General features: G+C 44.2%; 1 protein-coding gene across 13 annotated transcripts in view; it reads right to left on the reverse strand.

The window, feature by feature from the left end:
* The window catches only part of RREB1 (ras responsive element binding protein 1), a 156,222-nt gene that overhangs the window by 17,950 nt on the left and 114,401 nt on the right, over positions 1 to 23,871 (reverse strand). For all 13 annotated transcript variants that reach the window (XM_061591432.1, XM_061591397.1, XM_061591417.1 and 10 more), the window contains 4 exons: positions 22,704 to 22,848; positions 21,031 to 21,170; positions 6,859 to 7,048; positions 2,593 to 5,245 (listed from right to left, as the gene is read on the reverse strand). In XM_061591432.1, coding sequence (XP_061447416.1) covers positions 2,593 to 5,245; positions 6,859 to 7,048; positions 21,031 to 21,170; positions 22,704 to 22,848 — 3,128 coding nt within the window. The remainder of the gene's footprint in view (positions 1 to 2,592; positions 5,246 to 6,858; positions 7,049 to 21,030; positions 21,171 to 22,703; positions 22,849 to 23,871) is intronic.

The following is a 23,871-nucleotide window of genomic DNA, read 5'->3' on the forward strand; positions in this document are numbered from 1 at the left end:
GATATCATATGCTCCAGTTCATACACTGAATTGTGTGAATAGCTGGTTGGTACCGAAATCAGTACTAAAGTTAATATGATAGAAGAATGTTAGGTCTCTCTCCCTCCTTCCCACGGTGCAAACATGCAGATAGCCTTCAGATTGACCCAGGCTCTCTGTGTGAACATCCTGAGGCTCAGTTTGCACAATTTCTCCCCCACCCTTCCCAGAGTAGGGGAAAATCATGTGAACACAGTGTTTACATGGATGGTCTGGATCACTCTGAAGGTTATTTTCACGGAGAAGATCTCACATCATTCTTCATCCAAGTTATTTCAGAACCAGCCTTAGCAGAACAAGTTAACCAGGGGCTGTGGCTGTGGGCCCACTAGTCCCTTCAAAAGCAGCCAGAATAGTTTTTCTGACTGTGTTTTGAAGTGACTCTGCCCTCTGCTGGCTACACCTCCCTTCCCCATTGCTGACTTCAGGCCTTTCAAGATCGCCACAGCAAAGTGTTTCCATTGACCACAGCTGGTAGGCAAACGGGTTGATGTACCGATCAATTGCGAAATTTGCCTGAAGGTGAATTAAAAACAAACACTCCAGCTGATTAGCATTGTGTGCCCCCACTTTCAGAAGAGAGAGGTGGAGACACATTGGAACTGGCACAACGTAAGGGTGCCTCTGTCCTATGTTTGCATGAACCGGGAATATACAATCTTCCTACATTTTGAAGCCTACTCCTTGCTTCAGTGTATTGCTACGTTGAATAATAAGCTTACCTCATTTCTGGCAGTACAGCTCCAGTGTGCTTTCTCCACCCATCACCCACCCCCTTGCGCAACTTACATTTAACCCAGTAATGCAAAGGCAGAAGCCTCCTAGCTGTATCCAGGAGGACTTTAGCAAAAGGTATTTGCAAGCCATGTATCCAAAAGCAACTGATGGATGCTTCTGGTGAGCAAAAAAATTGCTCCTGTATCTCATTCACTAGGCGCCTTTCCAAATTGGGCTCTCTGCTGTTAAACTCTGCAGTTAACCCTTGCTCTCTGCAATGAGTGTGGAAATATGGAGGATGCTACATTTGAAGGGAAAAACTACCCAACCGTTTCAGATTGGAAAGACTACAAAGATGTTACTTGGAACTGGAGAACCATCAGCAGAATAATTCCCCAGGGGTGCTCGAAATCCTGCAGCAGTAGCTACATTTAACTTTTAGAAAGTCTACCATGACTACAATGCACAGTTTACAGGAGTAGGAGTTTGAGCAGCAACCCAGTGAAAAATCTGCTACTATGAAAGCAGCTTAAGTTTGTTTTGTCCTCTTTTTTGTCAGAGAAGCTGCGGCCTCTGAACCCCACAACTAAACACAAGGAGCTTAGATGTGAAAACAGAATAACTACGGCCATCCATGGCAAGAAAGCAGCTCTGTTTGGTCATAATGGTGCATCTGGGGACTGGAAGAGGAGAGCCAGAACTTCAGCCAAACACAACATTCACAGCAGCCTGAAATTTTTATAGGATTTAAGCACTGGCCTTATACTGAGGCCCAAACTACATGCTGCACGCAAATGATTTTTTAAAATGGTAGCTCAACAGCTCATTTAAGGTGAGAAAAAAGCCACTTCTGGTGGGGCAACTGGGAGTAGAGAAGTAGTGGGAAAGTTGGGATGTTAAACAGTTTCCTTCCCAGCAGTTTTACCATTCCAAATCCTCCCCCTGAAATGTGGGGAAGCCTTGCATTTAAGACCCCACAAGTGGGGAAAGCTGCTGTAGGGGGATCTGAAGCAGGGAAACAGAGGCTGGGAGAAAGGGCTGAGCAGCACTTCCTGTTTCTCCCATCCTAATAATCATCCCTATCGGAAATGCCTTTTCCTCATCTAAGACTGTGTAACAGGGCAGTCTGAGCCCAATTAGCAACTTATGATCCATCTAACCCAGAAAAGTCTACCCAGGGGCTCTTCAGGAATCTTTCCCAGCCCGACAATCTTTCTACCTAGGGATGCTATAGACTGAATCTGGGACACAGCAAAGCCTTTGCTCCAACATTAAGCTTATAGGGCCTTCAGGCTTTCACTCTGACAGAAGAATGCCCTCACTCAGAATTGCACTTCGATGCTGTGGGATCAGTTCACATGTAAACACAAGGCCACGTTTTGGTAGTATGGGAATAATCCCTGTGCTCACATGTGTACTCCCTCCCTTCCCCACCCCCACTCCATTATTTCCATCCTGGTTTCCTGCAAACCAGAACTGTAAACCAGTATATGATTGTGCAACTTCCTATAGCATTACATGCATACTGATCCAACACATCTAGTGCCAGTCACTACAAATAAACTATTCACAACATATAGCTACACACTTCAAAATTAAGGAGTAGGTTCCCCTTAAGGATGACATGCTAGATCATTAACTTAATAACAGCGTACCTCATACTCATTTTAAATCCCTCCCCTCTTGCAGTCTCTGTGTACTAAAGATGGTAGACTTTTCTTGCTTATCCTGGCAATTCCCTTTGGGCTGGAAGGATTCCTCAGCTAAAGTACGTGCTCTACAACTAGAAACGGTTTTATATATATCCCCAAGGCCATTTGTCAATGAAACTCTTACCTGTGTGAGTAAGCATATGCCGCTGTAAGGAACTCGCCCAGGGAAAAACTCTTGGACAATGAGGGCAGTTGATTTTCTGAGAGCAGTTTGAGTAGGCATTTCTCTTTCCCTGCAGGAGTTTGTCTTCAGCTGTTTCTTTTTCTTCCTCGATGGTTCGGTTTTGATCAGCCATCGCTCCTTTGAAGTCCGCCGTTGACTGTAGAAACGTGCTGAACTTATTTGTGTCCGTGGTTGCTAGCATCTTCTCTATGCTAGCAAACTCCCCACTCGACTCCAGGTCCACACCACCACTTGCCTTCGGCTTGTTTTTTGTTCCTTTCTTTCGGCCTCTTTTCTTCACAGCTCCAGGCGTGGTGGATTTCTGGGGCCCGTTTGGACTGCATGCACGTGGCGTCAAGTCACTGGAAATGCCGGGATCTGCCTGCACAGGTTTGGAGGTCCCCAACTTTTCAGACCCTGCAGATGCCTTGGGGATGGAGTCTGTGACTTCTGTTTTTAGCAGAGCAGGAGCAGAAGACACTGATGAAATAATCTGTGCAATGGAAGCAAGGGGTGGGAGCTCTTTCGTTACAAGGGGCTTTGGCAAGAGGGGTGGTGGCTTAGGCCTCAAGGGTCGCAGCAAGGGAGAGCTCCCTAGAAGAGAGTGAGAAATGATTGGGACAGTCAAATGCAATGGACCCTTCAATGGCTGGGAATGTCCAATCACTCCGTTTTCCAAGTTGCCATTAGCTGGAAGAGACTGTTGACCGTTATGGAGATTCCCATCATGCCCATCAAGGTGCTCTTGCCTTGTACTCAGGGCATCATCATCATCCTTCTTTGGAGCTTTGGGGATTGACAAGTCTATGGGCTCCATGGAACAGTCGTACAGAGAAGAACCAAATGGGCTCTCCTGTTTCACCAGCACAGAGTTCAGGTTTTTGTTCTTTTGTGAGAAATCTAAAGGTTCATCAAATTCCATAGGGAAGCTGTTTGAGGTTTCAAGTTTGATCGATGCATGAGAGGGGGCACCTCTTAAGAAGCCATTCTGCGATTCCAGGAAAGGTGCGACAGGCTTGCGGTCCATGTAGGTCTTGTCTTCCAGAAGAAGAGAGCCTGGCTGGCTCTCTGGAGGTGTGCAGTCCACTGCCAGCACATAGCTCTCTATCTCCCTTTCCTGGATGTGCAAATGCTGCTTGAGAATATGATGGATGCAGTTCCGCTTGGCTGAGAAGGCAGTGCCGCACTCTTTGCACTCAAATGGCTTCTTCTTCTGGCAGCCACTGTGCATCCTCATGTGGATGCGAAGGGCACGGTAATGTTTCAGGTCCTCTCCACAAAACTTGCACACAGTGTCTGGGGAACAGAAGGCATCTACCATCTCCGCTGCATTGCTGGCAACGTACTCTATATTCTTCTCTATGTCTTTCCGCGTCGTCTTGAGGTGCTTCTTGCGCAGATGCCTTTCACAGTTGGCTTTCACCGTGAAAGGGTAGTGGCAGATTTTGCAGATGTATGGCCTCTCCCCACTGTGCGTCCTCAAGTGGCGGATCAGTGCCGCTTTGTCAGCAGCAATGTAGTCACAGATGTTGCACTGATAAGGGGAGATGCCCAAATGGGAGCGGATGTGAGCCCTCAAGACCCCAGAGAAAGCAAACACCTGGTCACAGAAGCGACACGGATATAACACTTTTCTCATGGTTGGGGTCTTCTTGTTTGTTGTCCCAGTGATGATGGCTTTAAAGTCTCGCTCCGTTACCTCTTGCTTGATTTTCGCCTCCATTCTCAAAGGCAGCAGAGCCTCTATGATGCTATCTTGCTCCAGCTGTGTTTTCATTTCATGCTGGTTCACTGGCTCCATCTTGGCCTGTGGAGAAGGACTGGATTTGGTTCCTGCTTTACTGTGCAGAAGATGAGCGTCCAAAGTCAATTCTTCAGAGGTCTGGACCAGCTTGGGTGGCACCGGAGGAAGGCTCGGACTGATGCATCCAGGTGAGGCTTGCTGAGTGCTGACCAGCAGAGGAGGCGTCGACGTTGCTACAACAGTCCGAGGTGCTACCAAGGGCTTTGGCTTCAGTGGAGGCATATGCTTGAATACGGACTGCACAGTGGCAGGAGGTGCCTTAGAAAGTGGCGGGAGGCTGATCGGCGGAGTCGCTGAAGAAGCCATTTTTAAGATCTGCTGGATGTCTGCCAGCTCGCCAGAAATGGGTTTGACAACAATGCTATTGTCAGGCTGAATTATGAAGCCTTTCTGGAAAGGCTGTAGTGACAAGAGCTTCATGTTCTCTTTTGTCGGGGGAAGGACCGAGAAAGGCCCTCCCACAGAAGGAGCCTCCAGAGGGGACATGTTCAACTGGTTAGCACTACCAGGTTCCTGAGGTAGGTTACATTTCAGTGTTCTTAGCTGAGTGTCTTGGATCTCATCTGGCGCAAGCTCCTCATGCTTGACAGGTTCAATGTCTTTGGTATGCTGTAGTCCCAAGGATGCCATGTAAGCTTTTAGGTCTGCATCCTCTGAGTGCAGTTTGTGTTCTTCTTTTCCCTGATCCGCTGCGTGGGTTTCGGCATGCAGCTTGAGTGCCAAGAGCATGGGGAACGCCTTATTGCACACCTCGCAGACATACCGATGATATTCACTGATGCATCGCCGTAGGTTTGTTTCACACCAGACCTATGAGACACAAGAGAATGTGCATATATGTCGCATATCCAGAGGCGAAGGAGATAACCATTCAAATGCATAATCCTGCATCAGCAGTCTAATTACACAGCATTCTTCCATCAAAAACAAACCTAAGAATAATTATTGTATTCTTATTAATTACTAATTATTGTTATTAAACTTATAGAGCCACCCATCAAAAATATTCTTGAGTGACAAGAAACAGGAATGCTAAAAAAATCTACAGCGGAACAGGGGGCAGTATTCAACTAAATAGTTGTGTGTATGCAAGGATTTCCACTAACACAATGGGACTTTCCTCGCCATCTCTTCCTCCTACACTGTCCCCAAATCTGCTCCAGAAGGTTGGAGAAACCTTGCGCTGACAGAACAATTGTCTTACACTGATTACAAACCAGGATTAAAATCAGCAAAACAATCGAAAATCACTCCTAACCCCTTTCAATACAACAGATACAGCATACAAATAGCCCAAGTTTAAATCACAAAAAGCCTGGGTGACTAAAAAGGTTTTAACATGGTGCTGAAAGACCAGGGAGCCACTACTGAAAAGGCCCTCAGCCTTCGTAGCCACCTGCTTAACTTCACTTGCTGGTGGTACCTAAGGAAGGGCCTCTGAAGAGGATCTTGAAGTTCAAGTGGGCATACATGGGAGGAGATTATCTTTCCAGTAACCTGTTTCGCAGTGAGGGTTCACGCACATATGAAAATTATTGCGGTTGACAATCAGGTTTGCTAAAGAGGCATTTTGAGGAGTGGGTGTGGGATGGTAGCCCAAGATGTCCTCTCAACCCACAAAGTGACACATCAGCAAATCCCTACTGTCACAGACACTACTCCTTCTATACTCCCTTTAAACTGTAAGTAGGCAATGGCACCTCTTGAAGAGCAAATCTGACTGAGGGGCACCAAGATCCGTAATCTTTAACTTCCATTCACAAATCTTTTAATCAGAGGATTGAGCTGCTTGATCTCCTCTCCAGGGTGAGCATATGGGGCAAGGGTCCCATATGTCCACTGGGTGGCCAGGTCTTGTATGAAATAATGCTTTGGAATGTACATTCATATCATAGGCAGAGGCAGTTTTCAAAGTCACAATCCTATTATAGGGATAGGCAATTTTTTTCTGTTGAGGACTGCAGGCCTTAATCTACTGGAGATCACATGTCAATGGTGGGTGGAGTCAAAGCCAATGATGATACACACCAATCAGACTCCAAGGTGCCATTAGCATCTCTTGCTGCAACAAAGCTAACATTTGGTAATCTGAAATTCTGTTTATACATACCCCATCTCTAAGTTTTATTTTGTCCATGGGAAAAAAAGGTGCCAAGCCCAACAGAGGTAAGGCTTGTCGAGCTGCTTCTGCAGCCTCATTTCCTTAACAATTTGCTTTTTAAGGCAAAGCTTCCTTGTAAAAATATCCTCCAAGGCTTCTAATTAATATTTAATTATTTTCAATAGGATGCAAATATGGGCAGGTTAAGTATACCAATTTAGAAAAAGCCAGTTGTTATGCCATGTCTTTTGTTCCCAATTAAATTAAATATAATGAGAAAGAATGGATACAATTCAACCAACCAATCAAAAGGACTCAATACCTGAGAAATGCGGGGAAATTTCCTACAGGAGAAATCTGTGAATCCCAAATCATGGAAGCCTGCTGGAATTGACGGGTTGTTCTGAATAAAAGGCTTTCCCAGTGGATCTTTTGGAAGCTGCTTATGAATAACTGCATTATGTCGCAACAAACCCCGGTGTGTGCGGAAGGTAATACAACAGATGTCACACCTGGAGGGAGGGAAAGAATGTATTAGGAATTTTAATATCACCTGATTCAAGATACACAGCCACATAAACTACAACAACAAAAGTAGAACACCCATTTATTGCCATCTACTGTGTTAGTCTCTTACCAAGTAAAATCAGAACAATCAGAGAAAGTTACAAGCCAATAGAAGCTTGAAGCTTACAACTTGCTTAAGGCAAGCACAGCACCTGTTTTCTTACTCTGTCCTTCTTCTAGTTTTAGAAGGTCAGCAGTCATTTAAGGCTATAAGAAGGAAAAGACAGCTAGCTATGCCTTTGGCTCAGGATGGTCCAGTTCTCCGTATCATTGTCATTGCAATGAAGAAGGGTGGGTGGAATGACAACAGTGCGGGAATGGAACACAGGACAGGCAATCATTCTCTTATTTTCAGAATTGCATTAATGGGCAATCGGACAAAAGCATCAGACCACCAGAACTTTGAAGTTAAAGCAGACATGCCCAGCCTGTAACCCAACAGACATATATACAACAGCCCACCAAACAATCAGTAAGACTCCTGGTTCTGCTCCCTACCTGAAACTGCAACAAGGGCAAGGTAGTCTGAAAGGCCACAATGAATAAATGGTGGGCTACAAGACAGCCTGGCAGGTCACACGTTGTGTAGGCTTGTCCTAAGGATCAGTCATAGGTATCTTGGCATCTCCAATCCCTCCCCATTCCTGCTTCTACCTCCTCCTGGAGTTCCTTCACCCAGCAACAATTCCTTGCCCTTCCTCCCTGGTCCTATAGATTTTTGCATCTTGGTGGGGCTTCTTTTATCACCCTCTACATTCCTCCAAACATGGCAGCAAGCCAACCATCCCCCAGAAGTTTTGAATTTTTTTTTATTTGTGGCTTTTTATATCTTTAAAATTTAAATAAACATTTAAACATCATTTGGAATTCCCTTCCAGTCCTCTGCTTCTGATGCAATATGGAAGAGCAAGTGCTCTGGTACGTTTTGCTAGAAAAAGGAGATTTTCCAAGCACAACATTATTTTTCTTTCTTTTTTTTTTGGTAACACACAAATGGATTTTCATATTTGCATCTCACACTGAAGAAGGGAGAAGTCCAAATGCAAAGAGGACAGCTCAAATGGGTGCAGGCAGAAGTTTTATCAAGTGCAAACTTTTCCTTTTCTTATGCCAAAAGACACTGTGCACACACTGCCTCCTACAATTGCTTCACCTCAGGTGATTTGTCCAATCCTCAAATCGCTGTGGCATCATTGTCGTTCTCAGCAAAACAGTCTCCTGTACCCATTTGGAATCCCTCTCTTTGAACGTTCTTCTTTTTTACATACATTCTTAGCATCATCATCAACATGATTATTTCAATTTATTAGTTTCTTGCTACAGAAAGAGTCTCAAAGCAACTTATATTTTTTTAAAAACAACAAAATCAGGAAAAAAACAGACACAGTAAAACAGCAGCCAAAACAGTGGCAGCAAAACAGATCATCCAGCAAAATAATCATAATCCATCAAATGCCTGGGAAAAGTGGTGCCAGTGGATCTCGCTGAGGGGCAGCATTCCACAGATAGAATGCTAATGGTTAAACAAACCTAACTGTCCTATGACAAATCTTCCTTTGAGCTCTGCCTCTACAGCTGCTCCCTATCCTCAATAGGCATTCTAATTAAATGTTTCCCCACAAAATCACATAAACCAAAAGAAACCATTCCTTTAGCATGTCATCCCTCAATTCATCTGCTGTTATGTTATTTATATTACCAGCTCAATATCCAGGATACAGCATCCAACATAGTATTCTGAACAGATGCAGGCACAGCCAGTGCCAACAGATTTCCCCAAAACACGATATGCCCAAGGAAGTCAATGTCCATGGGTCCTGATTCTCAAACTCAGCACATGCATCTCCTCCCTTGCACAAGTTCTTGGTGCCCTGTGAAGATCCTTCAAAATGCTTTGCCCTAAAGGGCACGCATCACTCACAGGTCATGTGAATGCTATAAAGCTGAATCAGGCAGGCAGAAACATGAATTTCTGGAGCAACTGTGGAAGCCGCAGGAATTACACTGCTCTAGAAAGCAGGATTGGGGAACCTCAGACCCAGAAGCCTAACATGGCCCTCTTATCTGGCCCTCAGGACTCACCCCACACAAGACCCTTTTCCCCAGAACATGCCTCGCACCAACTAACCTTGAACCCACCTTGAGTATTTTTGCCTGGCCGGATTGTATCCTTGAACTCTTGCTTGCCTGGATGGAGGATAGAGAGGGGTGTGTGAAGAAACTGGCCTACTGTACAAAGTTGCCTCTGGCCCCGCCCAGCACTGGCATGTGGCTCCTGGAAGGCAGCTCCAGAAGGGAACGCAGCCTTAGGGCTGAAAAGGTCCCCACCCTTGGTGTAAGGGAGCCTAAGCGCTTGACAGCAATGGGGGGAGCAGAGCCAGGTGAACAGTCTTTGGTGCAGTGGTTTGAGCACTGCATTAAGGCCTGGAAGACCAGGGTTCATCTCCCTCTCTTGGCTGTTAGGCTCACTGGGTGACCTTGGGCCTGTTGACATCTCTCAGCCTAACCTACCTCACAGGGTTAATGTGGGGATAAAATGAGGAAGGGTAGAACCACGTATGCCACCTTGAACTCCTTGGAGAAAAGGTGGGATATAAACACAATAAATAATAATAATACATCCATCACCTCCACAGCACAAGGGAAGGGGTAGTGGTGACATAACAGGCTTGTCCAGAGAGCAGAAAAGAATAGTCACTGGACACACCTTTGCCTCACTTCCTTTTCACTAATAAAAAAAATGAGAAGGCTGCAGCAGCATTTCCACTACAATGCAGACAACTACAAATTCAGAGCCCCAAGCAAAGTTTATGGGCAGCAAATCACAGAGAAGGTACCTTGGAATTATTTCATACAATGAGAATATAAAATCACTGCAAGGTCAGAAAGCGTTTGAAGTAACACTCAACACCTGTTGTCATGGCTGCCGATAGAAAACTGAACCAAAAGCCAGCGGGAGAAAGTAGTCACCCAGAGACACTTGAAACAGTCCCTATCAGCCAAGCACTCTTGATTTCAACACACCACTCCTCCCAAGGCCTCCCACCTACTCTCTGGCACCGTGTTTCTAAATCTCTCCACAACGACAATGAGGGTCATTGTAAGTGCACACTCCCAGTGCCTGAAAGATGGGAGCTACGGCTGTAGTCTCTCAGCTCTTAAGGTCTTCCAGGATTTACAAACCCCAAGTGGACTTGTCAAAATCCTTTCAATTCACACATGGCAGCAAGACCATGACAGAGTAAACCACATGGAGGATGGCAAGAGGTAAGGCAAATATTAACCAATTCTCATCTTTTCTGCTACTGACCTCAGTCACTGGTACTAGAGACAAGAAAGGCCCTCACCACAAAGCTCAGGCAGCTCAAGGAGCAGCAGATACAAACCCATCCCTGACTCTCCACTACAGCTGCACTATGCAAATGCCAAAGCTACCAGTCCACAACCTTTATTTATTTTACAGGCCTGCCTCCTCACATACACCCGTATCCCTTATTTGTGGTGTAAAAGGGGGAGAATGCAGAGGCAGCTGGTGAGATGGGTTTGTGAGGGAGGGAAAAACTGCTAGCAAGTACTGTATGTCAGTAACAGGAGAAGGGACTTCCTGGTCTCATTTTTCATTACTGGGAGGCAGCAGTGGAAGTGCCAGAGCCAGCACATTGCCAACGCACAGCGGCTGAGTGGAGGGTCAGCAGCCTGCACGACCCTCCACGACAATCATGCACCCCACACCTTTGTCTGACAACTACATGTTATTACTACTGCTGCCACTAGAACTACTGCTATTAAAAGAATTCACATACCGCCTTTCATTTTGAAAAGGAATTCCAAGGCAGTTCACAAGCAAATAAAAGCTACCAGCAAAATGACAAGTATAAAACTAATGATAAAGTAAGGGCAGGATGGCCCCTCCCCCTATAACATTGTACTATGGCCATCAGTGGTTCTTCCTAGTGAACTACCTCGCCAACCACCACTGGTGAGGGGGGGAGACTTCTCTGCCCAGCTGCCATGGGGCAATTACTCTGTCTTGAAAAAAGAAATCCATGCGTGCACCTGACATGTACATGTAGGCCTACTGGAACACCCGTGTGCAATGCTAGGATTACAGCCACTCCAGACTTTTGGGATGACCTTTTTTTAGCTCATGTTTCTAGGAGGCTACAGGAGGCGTGGTTTGTTTAAAACAAGGGGAGACAGGAAATGGAGCTTGTATGTTTCCCTAAGGGTGCCCTTGTGACGCCCTTCCCTGGCTCTCCCTGTCAGGTTCCTACCTGCTCGTGGCTACTGCCTGTCACTAGGCACCACCAGGGACTCCACCAGTCCGGACTGTCCTTTTTTATGGTTTCTCTCTCCGCTCTAGCACAGACCTCACCAGATCCCCCTGCTAGGCAGCACCACCAGTCACGTCCTATAACCAGTATCCCCAGAGACTCTGCGTGCTTAAGCTGTCCCAATCCCTTTGATCTATACAGAATGCATATAATTCTGGTTTGCTCTGGATACTTGTGGTGTTATATTGTTCCCTTCACCGCTGCCACCATTTGTTACAGTTTCCCTTCAGCCTTGGTCATTACCTTACCCTCCCTTCTGGTCTGTGAAACCCCAGCCAAGGATCAGGCCTTTGGTAAACCAAATATAGTTTTTATTAAATAACAGAGATAACAAGATTACTTTTCTAATGGTACTTAAGCATATGGTTTCATCTATTCCTGTGATACTTGTCTTAGTATTAATCCGAACTCCACACTCTCCCCACATCCACCTCCAAACACCACCAAAACAACCCACTCACGTCCACCCAGATTCAACTGTCATCCTTCCATTTATACTCTCAGCCATCCAAACACTCAGCCAATCATCCAGCATTCTACTGCTCATTTACTCCCCCCTCCTCTTTCATTCCACTTACCATGTATCTTCTATACAAACAGCACTTACCATATATACATTAATACAGGAACATCACAGCCCTCCCCACCTTTTCTACCATAATTCAAGAACTGCCAGTGTACATTCTGGAGCACCTACACTTTAGATTTTCCTTGTAAACATGGAGCCTCTGGGCCAACGCCAGAGCAGGATGAAGCATCCTGTTTTAGGAACTGATGTCCGAATGGTGTGGCAACACTTTTAACAAGCAGGGGTGGCAAACATTTTTCAGGCCAAGGGCAGCACCATCCCTTGGTGGGCAACCTTCCAGGGTCTGATGCCAGCCGGTGGTAAGCAGGACCAGAGGTAAAAGTAGGTGGTGCAATGGATGTGACTTTACAGTAAGCTACATTCCAGACCAAGAGGCAGAAAAAGTACACACACACACAGGTTTCCCAAGGGGTCTGGGTAAAAGTTGGATCCAGCAAACTTAAACTGAGCCTTGGAAAGTACATAGAGTTGAAAGAGGGAAAGGATCTCCAACTTACTCCTTCAGCTCTATGTGCTTGCCAAGGGGGAAAAGGGTAACTGCACTCATCACTTCATGACCAGGGGGGCAATGGGGGGGAGACCACATAGACTAAATGGGTTCCAGGGAATGGGGGCCACTGGGGAGTATGGTCTGAAGGCACATGCCAGCTCCCTGCTGAAGCAAAGCAGGGTCAGGCCTGGTCAGTGCCTGGATGGGAGACCGCCTGGGAACCATATGTAAGCCGGCTTGGGTTTCTAGCATGAAAAGAAAGGCGGGGTATAAATGTAATAAATAAATAAATAAATAAAGTGTGGCCTGGGCAGAGTCCTGAGGGCTAAGACAGAGAGACCTGGAGGACCACCCCCTGGGCCTGATGCTGGTTCCCTATCTGTTTCCAAGTGTTAGCCTTAGTGATGAGGTAAGGGGCCATTTGAGTTGGGCTGGCATGGCAAAGCTGATGGCTTGAGAGCGTGAATACATTTAAATTAGTTTAACAATAAGCACTAGCGTTGTCTTTTCTAGGAAAAATCAGGACACTTTACTACTAAATGAAATATTAGACTAAGAAATATAAAGAAGGTATACTTGAATATATTACAGCTCACTTTCACTTTGGGGCTTAAGTTCTGCTACTACTTGGGAAAAGTGCATAATAAGACTGAGCTATCTGTAGGCACTAAAGAGAGTAGCTTTTTAAAAAACAACCACCCTTTTTTTGTTCTGTTTAATGACCTTTGATTGAGTATTTTTTAAAGGCAAGAAGCTGGACACATCAATTGAAAAAGCTTTTGAAACATATGGTAATACTTTGTACATAATGATGTTTTTAAAAAAGTGAAAAGGAAAAGCCTACAATCTAACAAGAATACCCCACACAGAGTGTCAAGTCAAATATGGATGGGGTGGTTACATAAAGCAGAGATTGAAACAGACAGAAGGATTTAAGCACAACCAAGGACCACAGATAAAGATGATCTATTTGCAAGGCAGCTTTCCAGCAGTTCTTGGGAGCCAGTTTAATTTAGGATAGGATACCTAACATTTGAGAGCCTTCCATGGTTCTTTCAGTACCGATACCAAGTATATTAGCAGTGCAATCCTATATGTACCTGCTCCAAAATAAGTCTCAATGAGCCTAAATCTCTAGCTATCCCCAAGCAGTCTCTGCACTACATTTTCAAAGAAAAAAGAAGAAGTTCTTACGGCCTTCAGAAAGTGACCTTTTCAGAATTGCCCCATAGCATGTTTATATGCATGCAAAGTTTAGGGGAAAGGGCCATAGCTCAGTGGTAGAGCATCTGCCTTGCGTACAGAGGTCCCAGGTTCAATCCAAGGCATCTCCAGGAACAGCTAGGAGGGATTCACTGCCTGAAACCCTGGAGAGCCATTGCCAGTCAGTGTGAAGAATACTGAGCTAGATGGACCAATGGTTTGACTCAGGATAAGGCAGCTTCCTACGTAAAAACAATGTGCATGCACACACAATTCTTTTACATTCAGTGACATCTCATAGAGATGTACAAAGTTTGATTTGAGGGCCTTTTTCTGTTTGAATCCATAAATATATTGGTGAGCCAAAGGGCATTTTTGCCCTTCATCACTGCTTGTAGTTCCACAATGGTGAAAGGTAGGCATTCTGCATATGCACAAAGGCACTTCAGTTATCCATCTCTGATATTTATCTTTTTCTTTTTAAGAAAAGGCATGGCTAAAAATGTGAAGAAATTGGTGATAAATGTATTTTTAAAGGCAGATTACGTTCCATTTTGCATAAACCCACTTTTAGATCCTGCTTATTTTAAAGTGGTGTTTAAGCACACAGTTACTTTGTTCCACGTTGAAACCAAAAGAAATAAAAAATTGCCTCGCTTTATCTGTAATGTGCCCAACGTTTTAACAATAGACTACCTTAAAAAAAAATCACACAGGTATCAGCTACTGGAAGAAAAAGCTTTAACCCAAGCTGCACTGACCCAATGTGAAGCTTTATCTTCCACACTGAAACAGCACTAAAGTAGAGGAACACATTGGTTGTTAACAGAAATTTTCTTAATCTACAAAAATGTCCTTTCATTTGCACACACGTACACAGAGGAATACAATTCACTTCAAGGAGGGAAAAAGAGAGGCATGCTGTTGTTTAACAGTTATATAGCTGCTTTGAAATAAAGAACACAAGTTAGCACTTTAAAGCAAAAGACTTATTCCTTGTTGAAAGGATTTCATTGTTCACCCTTGTTAAAACGTGCACTGGTTTATGTCCCTGTTAACACCAGCCAGTTTGCCACAGTGCTTTCCTTTCGGGACAAAGCCCTCCTCTGTCTCCATGCGTAGGGCTCTGAGAAATGGCATCAAACAGCTGCTCTAATCCCTACAGTTGCCGGTGAGCAGAGCAATAGTTCAGTAGCAGCTCTCAAGGAGGGAGCCAAAGGTAAAAAAATCTGGCCCACAGATAGCTGGCCCAACAAGACAGGCTATATTTATCAGCTTACAGATATGATTTTTTCACCTTTTAAAAAAATCTACCATCAACATTATTAAAAATTTATTCCAGGCTAAGGAACCTACAACCTTTGGCCTAATTTCATACCGGGGGGGGGAGGGAGGCCAGAGAAAGGGGAGGAAGAAGGGAGAAAATGGAGGTAGGCAAAAACAAATGGCATGATGGAGCAGGGAAGCCCTCTGCAAGCCATCAGCTCAGACCTCTAGCGAAAGAGCGGGGGATGGGGTGGCCAGGATACAGGGATGGAGCAGGGGGAACTGGCATAGAAAGAGGGCAGCATGGGGGATGTCACAGAAAGTGGGCTAGGCAATACTACAAACGCCACCCATTTTAGGGTCTGCCCCACCCACCACCAAAATGCAGCTCCTAGCAGATTACTCTCAAGGGGATGTGGCCCTTGGCAGGAGGACACTCCCCATCCCAAAGTTATTCCTTACCAACACTGTGCCAGGTGCGGTACACAACACAGAAATGATGCAACTGCTCTGCCTAATAGGTTTACCATCTTTATTAGACTTGGGAAAGGGAACCCTGTGACCTAGCAATCGTCTTGGCAGAGCATCGACCTTTCTGGCTAAAATGTGGAATTCCCATACCAGCATTCAATATTGTTTAAAGAAAAATGAGACTCAAGAGGAAGGGCTTGATGATGAATAGGGAGCCTGACGAATAAAGCAGGGAAGGCTGTCACAGGTACAGCATTTGCGAAGAAACCAAGTGAGGCACTGGTCCATGGTACAGCACATGCTTTGCATACAAAAGGTCCCAGGTTCAATTCCATGCATCTCCAGGTAGAAAAGACTCCTGGTGTGACATGAACATATGCAAAGGAAGTTGCCTTATATAGAGACAGGCCTCTGGCCCATCAGTACTTGTCTATATTGACCGGCAGCAACTATCCAAGGTTTCAGGCAGCAGTCTTTCCCAGCCCTACCTGGGAACACCAGAGATTGAACCTGGGACCTCTTGCATGCCAGGCATGTATTCTGCTACCTAGTTCCCAGCCTAAACTACCTCAGAGGTTTGCTGTAAAGATAAACAGAGCAGTGGGTAGCGATTCAGAGAAGAGAACATTTGGAGAAAGGCAGGGTAAGAATGCAGTATAAACCTAAAATGTTAACACTGTGCTTTTCAGAAAACCCCTTTTGGAGACTCTACTTCCGCTGAAGCAGTTGGGCACATTGAGAGAAGGCTCTGCAAGAACAGAAAGCCACACACAAGGGGAAAAGCTCCAAGAGAAGTAGCTGCAATGTGCAAGGCGGCTTCTTGTTTTCCCTATTGGCTGTGTGGCATTTCCCAGTTCAGCTAATTATATCGTCACTCCTATGTAAACGCACCAAAATAGCTGGAGCCCCGCTGGCTAGGGAGGCTTGCAGAGAAAACTGCCACCTTTAAATAGCCCTAGCAGGATGAGAGCCAGGATGAAAAGGACAGTGCTGCACCACCACCTCTCAGAGATGATAATGGTCACTGAGGAGGCAACATCAGTGAGATGGCCTTACTCTGTCACTCTAGCTAATACAGCAAATTAGGGTGTGTCTTCAGGAGAGTTCAATAGGAGGAGAGGCTCAACTGGTAAGAGGGCTTAATGATCCAGTCAATTGTCAACATAACAAAAGGTCCCATTATTCCCTCCACCCCACTCCCAAGAGAGTTGTTCTTACTATAATTATCAAAGATGCATAATTTAAACATTTTACATCAAAAGAGACAAGCCTAAAAAGGGGGGGGGGAGAGAGTCTCTCTCACCTAAATCAATGTATTAAGCATCTGTTTTTACTTCATTGAGTAAATGAAGGAGGTGCTTACTGTTCCACCTTTTGTATTTAAAAAAAATACTGCTCACTCAGCAATACCAAAATCCAAGGTAATACCAGTCATTTCTTGTTTTTACTTTGCCCTGGGTTTAAAGTTGCTTTAAGTTTATTTTGCCCTTGTAGGAGACAACCCTGTCACTAACTTATACCCTCACTTTATACAGATGCAAAGCTTAAAGGGCCCTGACACGTCACAAAGTCTTATGCAATTAAGAAGTCACTGACGAGCAAGAAAGGGCAGTCTTTTATTCTAACGATGTTTTTTGCTTGTTGCTTTTTTAAAAATAGATTTTAAATTGTGTTTTATAGACAACATTAGTTATTGTGCAGTATAACTAATCTTGTCAATAAATTATTAAAATTAAAATGGCCCACATTGGAAAAACGTTTTGCAAAACAAGAATCTTGATTTGCACAGGATTTCTGACAATATACTACTGTCAATTATAAAACTACTATGTACTTGGTCCAGTCTAAAATCTTGGATTTAATATGGTCAGCTGCACACACTAATAGTTTCCTGCTTAAAGGAGTATCCTAGGGACTCAGCTACATCTATCAGTGGATGCTGAATCTATAAATCTACATTGAAAGATCACAGGACATATGTTCTCAGGGAAAAGATGCTATCAGACAAAAAGACAGGAGGGGGATTCAGGTGACTCCCCTTTACACATCACAAGATATGCCTTGGGAAACCTCCACATTCAGCCACTGTGGGAAAGAGTCCTGTTTGTGCACCAATTTTCATGCACAGGGATCCTCCATAAGAAGAGTGAATCTTGCTTGATTTGCACAGGATTCCACTCCTTCAGTACCACATGGAAGCATTCCATGTTCATACATTGAAATGCATGTAGGGCCCCTTCCCATAATTGCCAAATGTACAGCCATAGATGTGAAGATGTAGCCTAGGCAGCCTTTTCCCATAAGGGGGTTCGCTTGATCTCTCCTAATATCTCATCTGCAAGAAGTGGATTATTGTAAATTATGTGACATTTTTATATAAAATCCAAGATCCTCATACTTGCATTTCCCCTTAACAAACTGGACTGCTCTTGCTAACAGAACATGTCTTTCCTTTGCAACACATCTGGGTTCATCTCAAACCAGTCTCTCTCTCTCTCTCTCTCTCTCTCAGTTGGAGCTCTACCCTCATTCTAAATTTATTCTATGTTTTCACTTCACCCTTAAACTTCCATTTGACAGGTGAGTGTAAGGATGTCAAACAGTGCAAAGTTGAACATATTCCACAGGATCTGTGGACAACAATGAAGGAATACTGATTTTAGCAAAAAAAAAAAAACCTTTCCCTTTATCTGGTTACCATATCTTGGCTTGTTCTAATTCTACTCACTTCTTCTTATTCTACTCACTTGAATACTAAGCCCAGTGTTGGAGTGCTTACAAAAAGGTCACATTCCCCATTGGTTCTGGTCAATGTAATTAATCTTAAGCTGGAGAATGGTTGCTCATGGACCCACCCCCACCCCACACACACACAGCACCCATTTTCTTCCAGGAGCAGAGGAGTCCCTGCAATTGTGTCATCCTCTTACCCAATGCCTCACAACCCCAGTGCCAGTTTTGCTCCACAGTTTGGAGCTCCTAGGTCTTAAAGAAGCTGTTGTCCCTAAAATGAAGAGCAGTCTATTCCTTCTACAGCAGTGATGGGGAATCTGTTGCCCTTCCAATGTTGTTGGACCCCAACTTCCATCAGTCTCAGCCAACATGTTCAAAGATCAAGTATGATCGGATCTGTAGTTCAACAACTTCTGGAGGGCCACAGGTTCCCCATTCCTGCTCTAGAATCTACACCAGCTTTTCCCAACCTTTGAATCCTCAGATGTTCCTGAACTAGTTTCCATAATTCCTGACCATTGGCTATGATGCCTGGGGCTGATGGGAATTGCAGTCCAACAACATCTGGGGACCCAATGGTTGGGGAAGGCTGGTCTACGCTGGGATCAGATCTGAAGTTTAGTTCCCAGTGTTGACAGTAAAGGAAGTTACAACTCAGAATTTTTTCCTCCTTCAGTGGGAAAAAGAAAAATCTCATCCCTTTTATATGCTGATGATTTGGTCCTTATCTCTCTAAATAAGATAGGATTAAAAAGAATGCTGACCCGCTTAGAGGAATATTGCCAAGCTCAGCATTTACAAGTAAATCATTTAAAATCCAAAATCATGGTTCGCGGGAACCAAAGGAGGACCAAGACAAAGTGGACATTGAATGGGAGACCGCTAGAACAAGTCCATTCTTTTAAATATCTCGGCATAATTTTTAATGATAAGCTTTTGTGGAAGCCACACCTCGAACTAACCAAATTAACAGGAGTAAGAGTTCTTGGACAAATAAAAAGGTTTTTCTACTCTCGTGGAGGGCAGCTGATTACCCCGATGTTGAAAATCTTTACTGCCAAAGCCTTGCCCAAAATCCTTTATGGAGCAGAACTCTGGGGTTATTCGCTCAAAGCCTCCTTAGAACCCTTGCAAAACTCTTTCTTGCGACAGATCCTGGGACTTCCCCAGGGGTCCTCATCTGCTCATATAAGGGCTGAATTAGGTCTTCCATCATTGTCAGCTAAAATCAATTTGGCTGTTTTAAGGTTCTGGAGGAAAATTCTAATGATGGAAGATTCCTTGATTACCAAACTCTGCTGGCAAGAGCAGCTTCTGATTGGAGGTTGGGCTCAAACCTCCAGGAAATTGTTTGGCTGTTATAATCTCTCCCCTAGAAACCTTTTAACTTTTTCACCATTGGAACTCCGTAATTGGGTTTTAAATTCTGATGCAAATAAAGATAGGGCAACCATAGTGGTGTCTCCCTTTTCACGATGGTACCCCTTTTTTAAAAGTTATTTCTCCATATTTTACTCTTTTAACTAGTCCGTCTCTACATAGAGCTTACACCGAAATTAGATTACAGACGATGCCCACAGCTTATCTGGAGGGCAGATACATGGGAATCCCAAAGGAGGAGCGCTATTGTATCTGTGGCTGCAACGAGCCAGAGGATCTTGCACATTATATGCTGAAATGCCCACTGTACAATAGCCCTAGACACAAATTTCTAAAGTCCTTGATTAGCTCTAGGGTGGGGTGCCCTACCAGTATTTTAATACCAGACCTCTTGGCGGATAACCAAAACACGGTTATAATCGCGGTGGCAAATTTTGCTCTTGCAGCCAGAAAGATCAGAGCAAATTACGCCAAAACTCTAAATTAACAATTTTCGATATGTTTGTAATATACCCAGTTCGGTCATAGTTGTATTGTATTGTTTTATTGCTTGTTTTTGTTCTGTTTGTTGGTTGGCATGCAATGGCTTATGGCTAAAAGCAAATAAAGCAATTGACAACATAGTATAGTAACTCAGAAAGTGAAATCTAAAAAATACATTGCTGCATAATATAAAATTTGATTTAAAAAAATGAGGATAGAGGGTACCACACTGAAACATCTTACATAGACAGGTACACAGTAGCTAACAGAAGCCGGATTAAGCATTAGCACTACATGAAAATTTTAATCTTCAAACTTCAACAAGCTATAAATCGTCAAAGTTTATTGTAAAATAATTGCAAAATTTAGCCACAACACCATTAAGTGCCTGTTTACAAATACTATTTTCCACAAACAGTACTATGTACACAAGTATGTACATGATAGTGCTTGTTTGATCCTTTGTACAGGGCCTGCTGGAATATTCACCTACATTAGACAGATCAGTAACATCCCCTTCATGGTGACTGGGGAAGGGACACAGAACTAAGAGAAAACTGCTTGCCTAACATAGGAACAATCTGGATTAGTTCATTGCTCAGTGCTGTCTATGCTGACTGACAGCAGCTCTCCAGGGTTTCAGATGGGAGTCTCTACGTGAAGATGCAGGGGATTGAACATGGGACCTTCTACATGCAAATGAGATGCTCTGGCCGTTCCCCAACACTGGTGAACACTGTGTTCACCAGGACTTCTCAATGCAAGTATCATATCAGCACTATGCCCACCCCTCAAATGTTGCCACTGTGTTAAGAACACAGGAAAACTGAGAATTAACCAAAACCTAACCTACCGTCAGATTCTAATTTACTTGGAAGCATGTCTCACTGAGTTCAAGAGGACTTAAAATGTGTTTCACGCATATCTATATTAAATATCCATCTTCCACAAATCGCATCTCCAAAACTATGTTCTTACCTCTGTGAGGTGTCTGGATGTGCCTCCATGTGGGTTTCCAGCCCATATTTGCAAGGGAATTCCTTGAAACACACTGGACAACGATAAACTTCATCCTCAGGTTTTTTCTCAGCTTCTCCACTTTGTAGTTCCTCTACAGCCTGGTTTGGGAGAGAAGGGAGAATTCTCACACAAAAACTCAACTTTCAAGCAACAGGCTCAAGAGAGGCAGAAAATTTCACCCTGCAATTATTTTAGTGACTCTTGAGCTTGCTACACTAAAATGGATTCACATCAGATGGATCAGTATAAGCATGGGCCACATTAACTGGTGTGCCTTTTTTGTGTATGACTGAGATACTCCCATCCAAATAAAAAAAATCCTTACAAGACAAGTAAGGAATGGAAAAGTTGCCTGAAACAGAGCACACATGCATGTGGGATTCTTTGGGCTCCTTTGAACCATCCCCTTTTTTTGCTCCGCGATGCGGTACGCCCCACCACAAAGAATATGAAGGCTGTGTTATGTTTTTAAATCAAATAAAGCAGTTTTCCCAGGAAAGGTCACTACCAGCCACTCAAGATAAAGGATTCAGAGAAAAACAATGACATTGTTCCAGCTATCAGCAGAGCCGTATATGAACAGGAGAAATAAAATATAGTATACAATAAGAGTTTGCCTCACTCAAGTTATTTTTTTGACATCCCTTTTTTAGACGTTTATCACAGGCTAGCCACTGCAAATTTGGGATAATAATGTATCATGCACCTTGGACATACTTTGTGTCTGTCTGCACAGCACTATCCATCTGTCAGATTATAATTCATACCTGTCCAGTGTTACACTGCTGAAAAATGCACAGAAAAGCAATGTGCAGATGTTTACTTGAACATGCAATGGATAAAAGCTGGAATAGGACAGGGGCACACAGGCAACTCTCATCTGCAAGTTCTCAGCATGCATTTGGCCCTGGGTGCTTTTGTCCTTCCTGTTTTGAGTGGAGAAGGTTAGCAGAGGCTTTTACCTGCATTCACTTTCTCTCCACTCAGTCATGGAGCCTGATAAAGCAGGGTCTCCAACTGCACGGAGGAGTCTACTTGCATTCAAGTGAACATGAATAGAAGCCTCCTGCAAACCTTCCCTGCTCAATGCAGAAAGGTCAGGGACTGAGTGGGCAGGGGTGATGCCCACAGGGATACAGGGTGTGGGGCTTGCAAGCTTTTAAACAACAGCTAAAATCACCATACTTCCCTTTCTTCTTGCTTCCTAACTGGTGACTGCATAGTACATGCCATTTCATAAATATTAATGTGTACATTGCACACCCACATTGCAACCACAAGCTTATTATAACTGTCCCCCAGCACTTCTCTTTCTTCTCTCCTCTCCCATTTCCATGTGATTAGGAGAATATCTAACATCTATTTTAAGTCTAACCCAGTTAAAAATCATCCCTATGCATAAATCAGGGATGGGGGAACCTGCAGCCCTCCATATGTTTTTGGACTACAACTCCCATCATCCCAGACCACTGGCCACGCTGGCTGGAGCTGATGGGTGTTGGGAGTCCAACATCATGTGGGAGGGCCACAGGTTCCCCATCCCTGGCAAAAGGAGAAAAATATAAAGGAAAAGGGTGAAGGAAGGGAGTGCAAATCTAGAGATTATCTTGCTCAAAAGCTCCCTAGAAAACCTTTTTTGCTGGAATTCGCTCTTCCTTGTCCGCCTCGGCTTCTTGACTGAGTTTTCGTTTGGTGGACAATCGCCTGCGTTTCAGTGGGGAGGCAGGTGCTGTGCTTGTAGCGCCATTTGGATCCTTCTCGTGGATTTTCATATGTCTAAAGTCAGGCAGAAGGGAGGGAGAGGGAAAGGAGGAGAAGAGCCAGCTGTTCATTATAGATTCCAAACTGAAAAGAAGTTTTAACTAGGGTTACATTCAGAAAAAAGTAGTTTACAAGCTAAAAAAATCACATAGTTAATGCAAGAGAAATTGCCCATAATTTAATGTGCTTGCTGTGAAGTTATTTAGCATGAAAAGATTTAAGATTTCAAAAAAAAAAACACAAAAAGGGTGCATAATCTAACAAAGAAAGAAGGTGGGGGGTTGTGAGGGGGACTAAGTTCAGGCCTCCTTTTCCCACTACCTTTCTTAGGAGAAATGGCACCCCTAGATCCCTCATGATCTGAAAATTACTTAGAGGGCATTTGACAGCCCTCATTTCAGAACATGAGGAGAAGCAGGCAACATAAAGGCTCACTAGAGGGTTTAAAAAAACTCTCAGGATTATGGTTTGTGAATGCATATAATGCTTAATGCTACGGCAGGCCTCTAAGTGGTTTTAACTGACTCACTGGATTCCCTCACCATGCTCCAGCTGCAAATGTGTCAACTCAACTGCTGACCATTTGTCCTGGTGATGGGGACACAGTGAGTAGGCCACTGTGATAGGGTGTATGCTCCCTTTTACTGTCAGAGACTATGAACCCCCTTATTTCACCGAGTCGCTATGTGTATAGGTTTTTGTTGTTGTTGTTGTTGTTTTAAGATGCTACCTCTCCTTGGTTTTATAATGTTTACCTTTGGGCAGGGATAGTCTTGACCATGCCTATGCAGACTAAGCAGCTGCAACAGTAGAGACTTTTTCATAGTTTCTGGCATGGTCAGCTCCTTGCGCAAGGTGAGTAAGCATGCCCCTTACTCACACCTCAGTTACCAGGGCATTCTCTAAGGCAGGGGTGGGGAGACGTTTTGGTCCCGTGAGCCACATTTTCATCTCCCCCCATCCCAAGGGCAAACTTTGACAGGAGTGGTGGGTGGCCCCTGTCCATCATCTGACATCATATTGACACCAGGTGATTGA

The sequence above is a fragment of the Rhineura floridana genome, chromosome 1 (genome assembly GCF_030035675.1).
Source record: "Rhineura floridana isolate rRhiFlo1 chromosome 1, rRhiFlo1.hap2, whole genome shotgun sequence".
Lineage (NCBI taxonomy): Eukaryota > Metazoa > Chordata > Lepidosauria > Squamata > Rhineuridae > Rhineura > Rhineura floridana.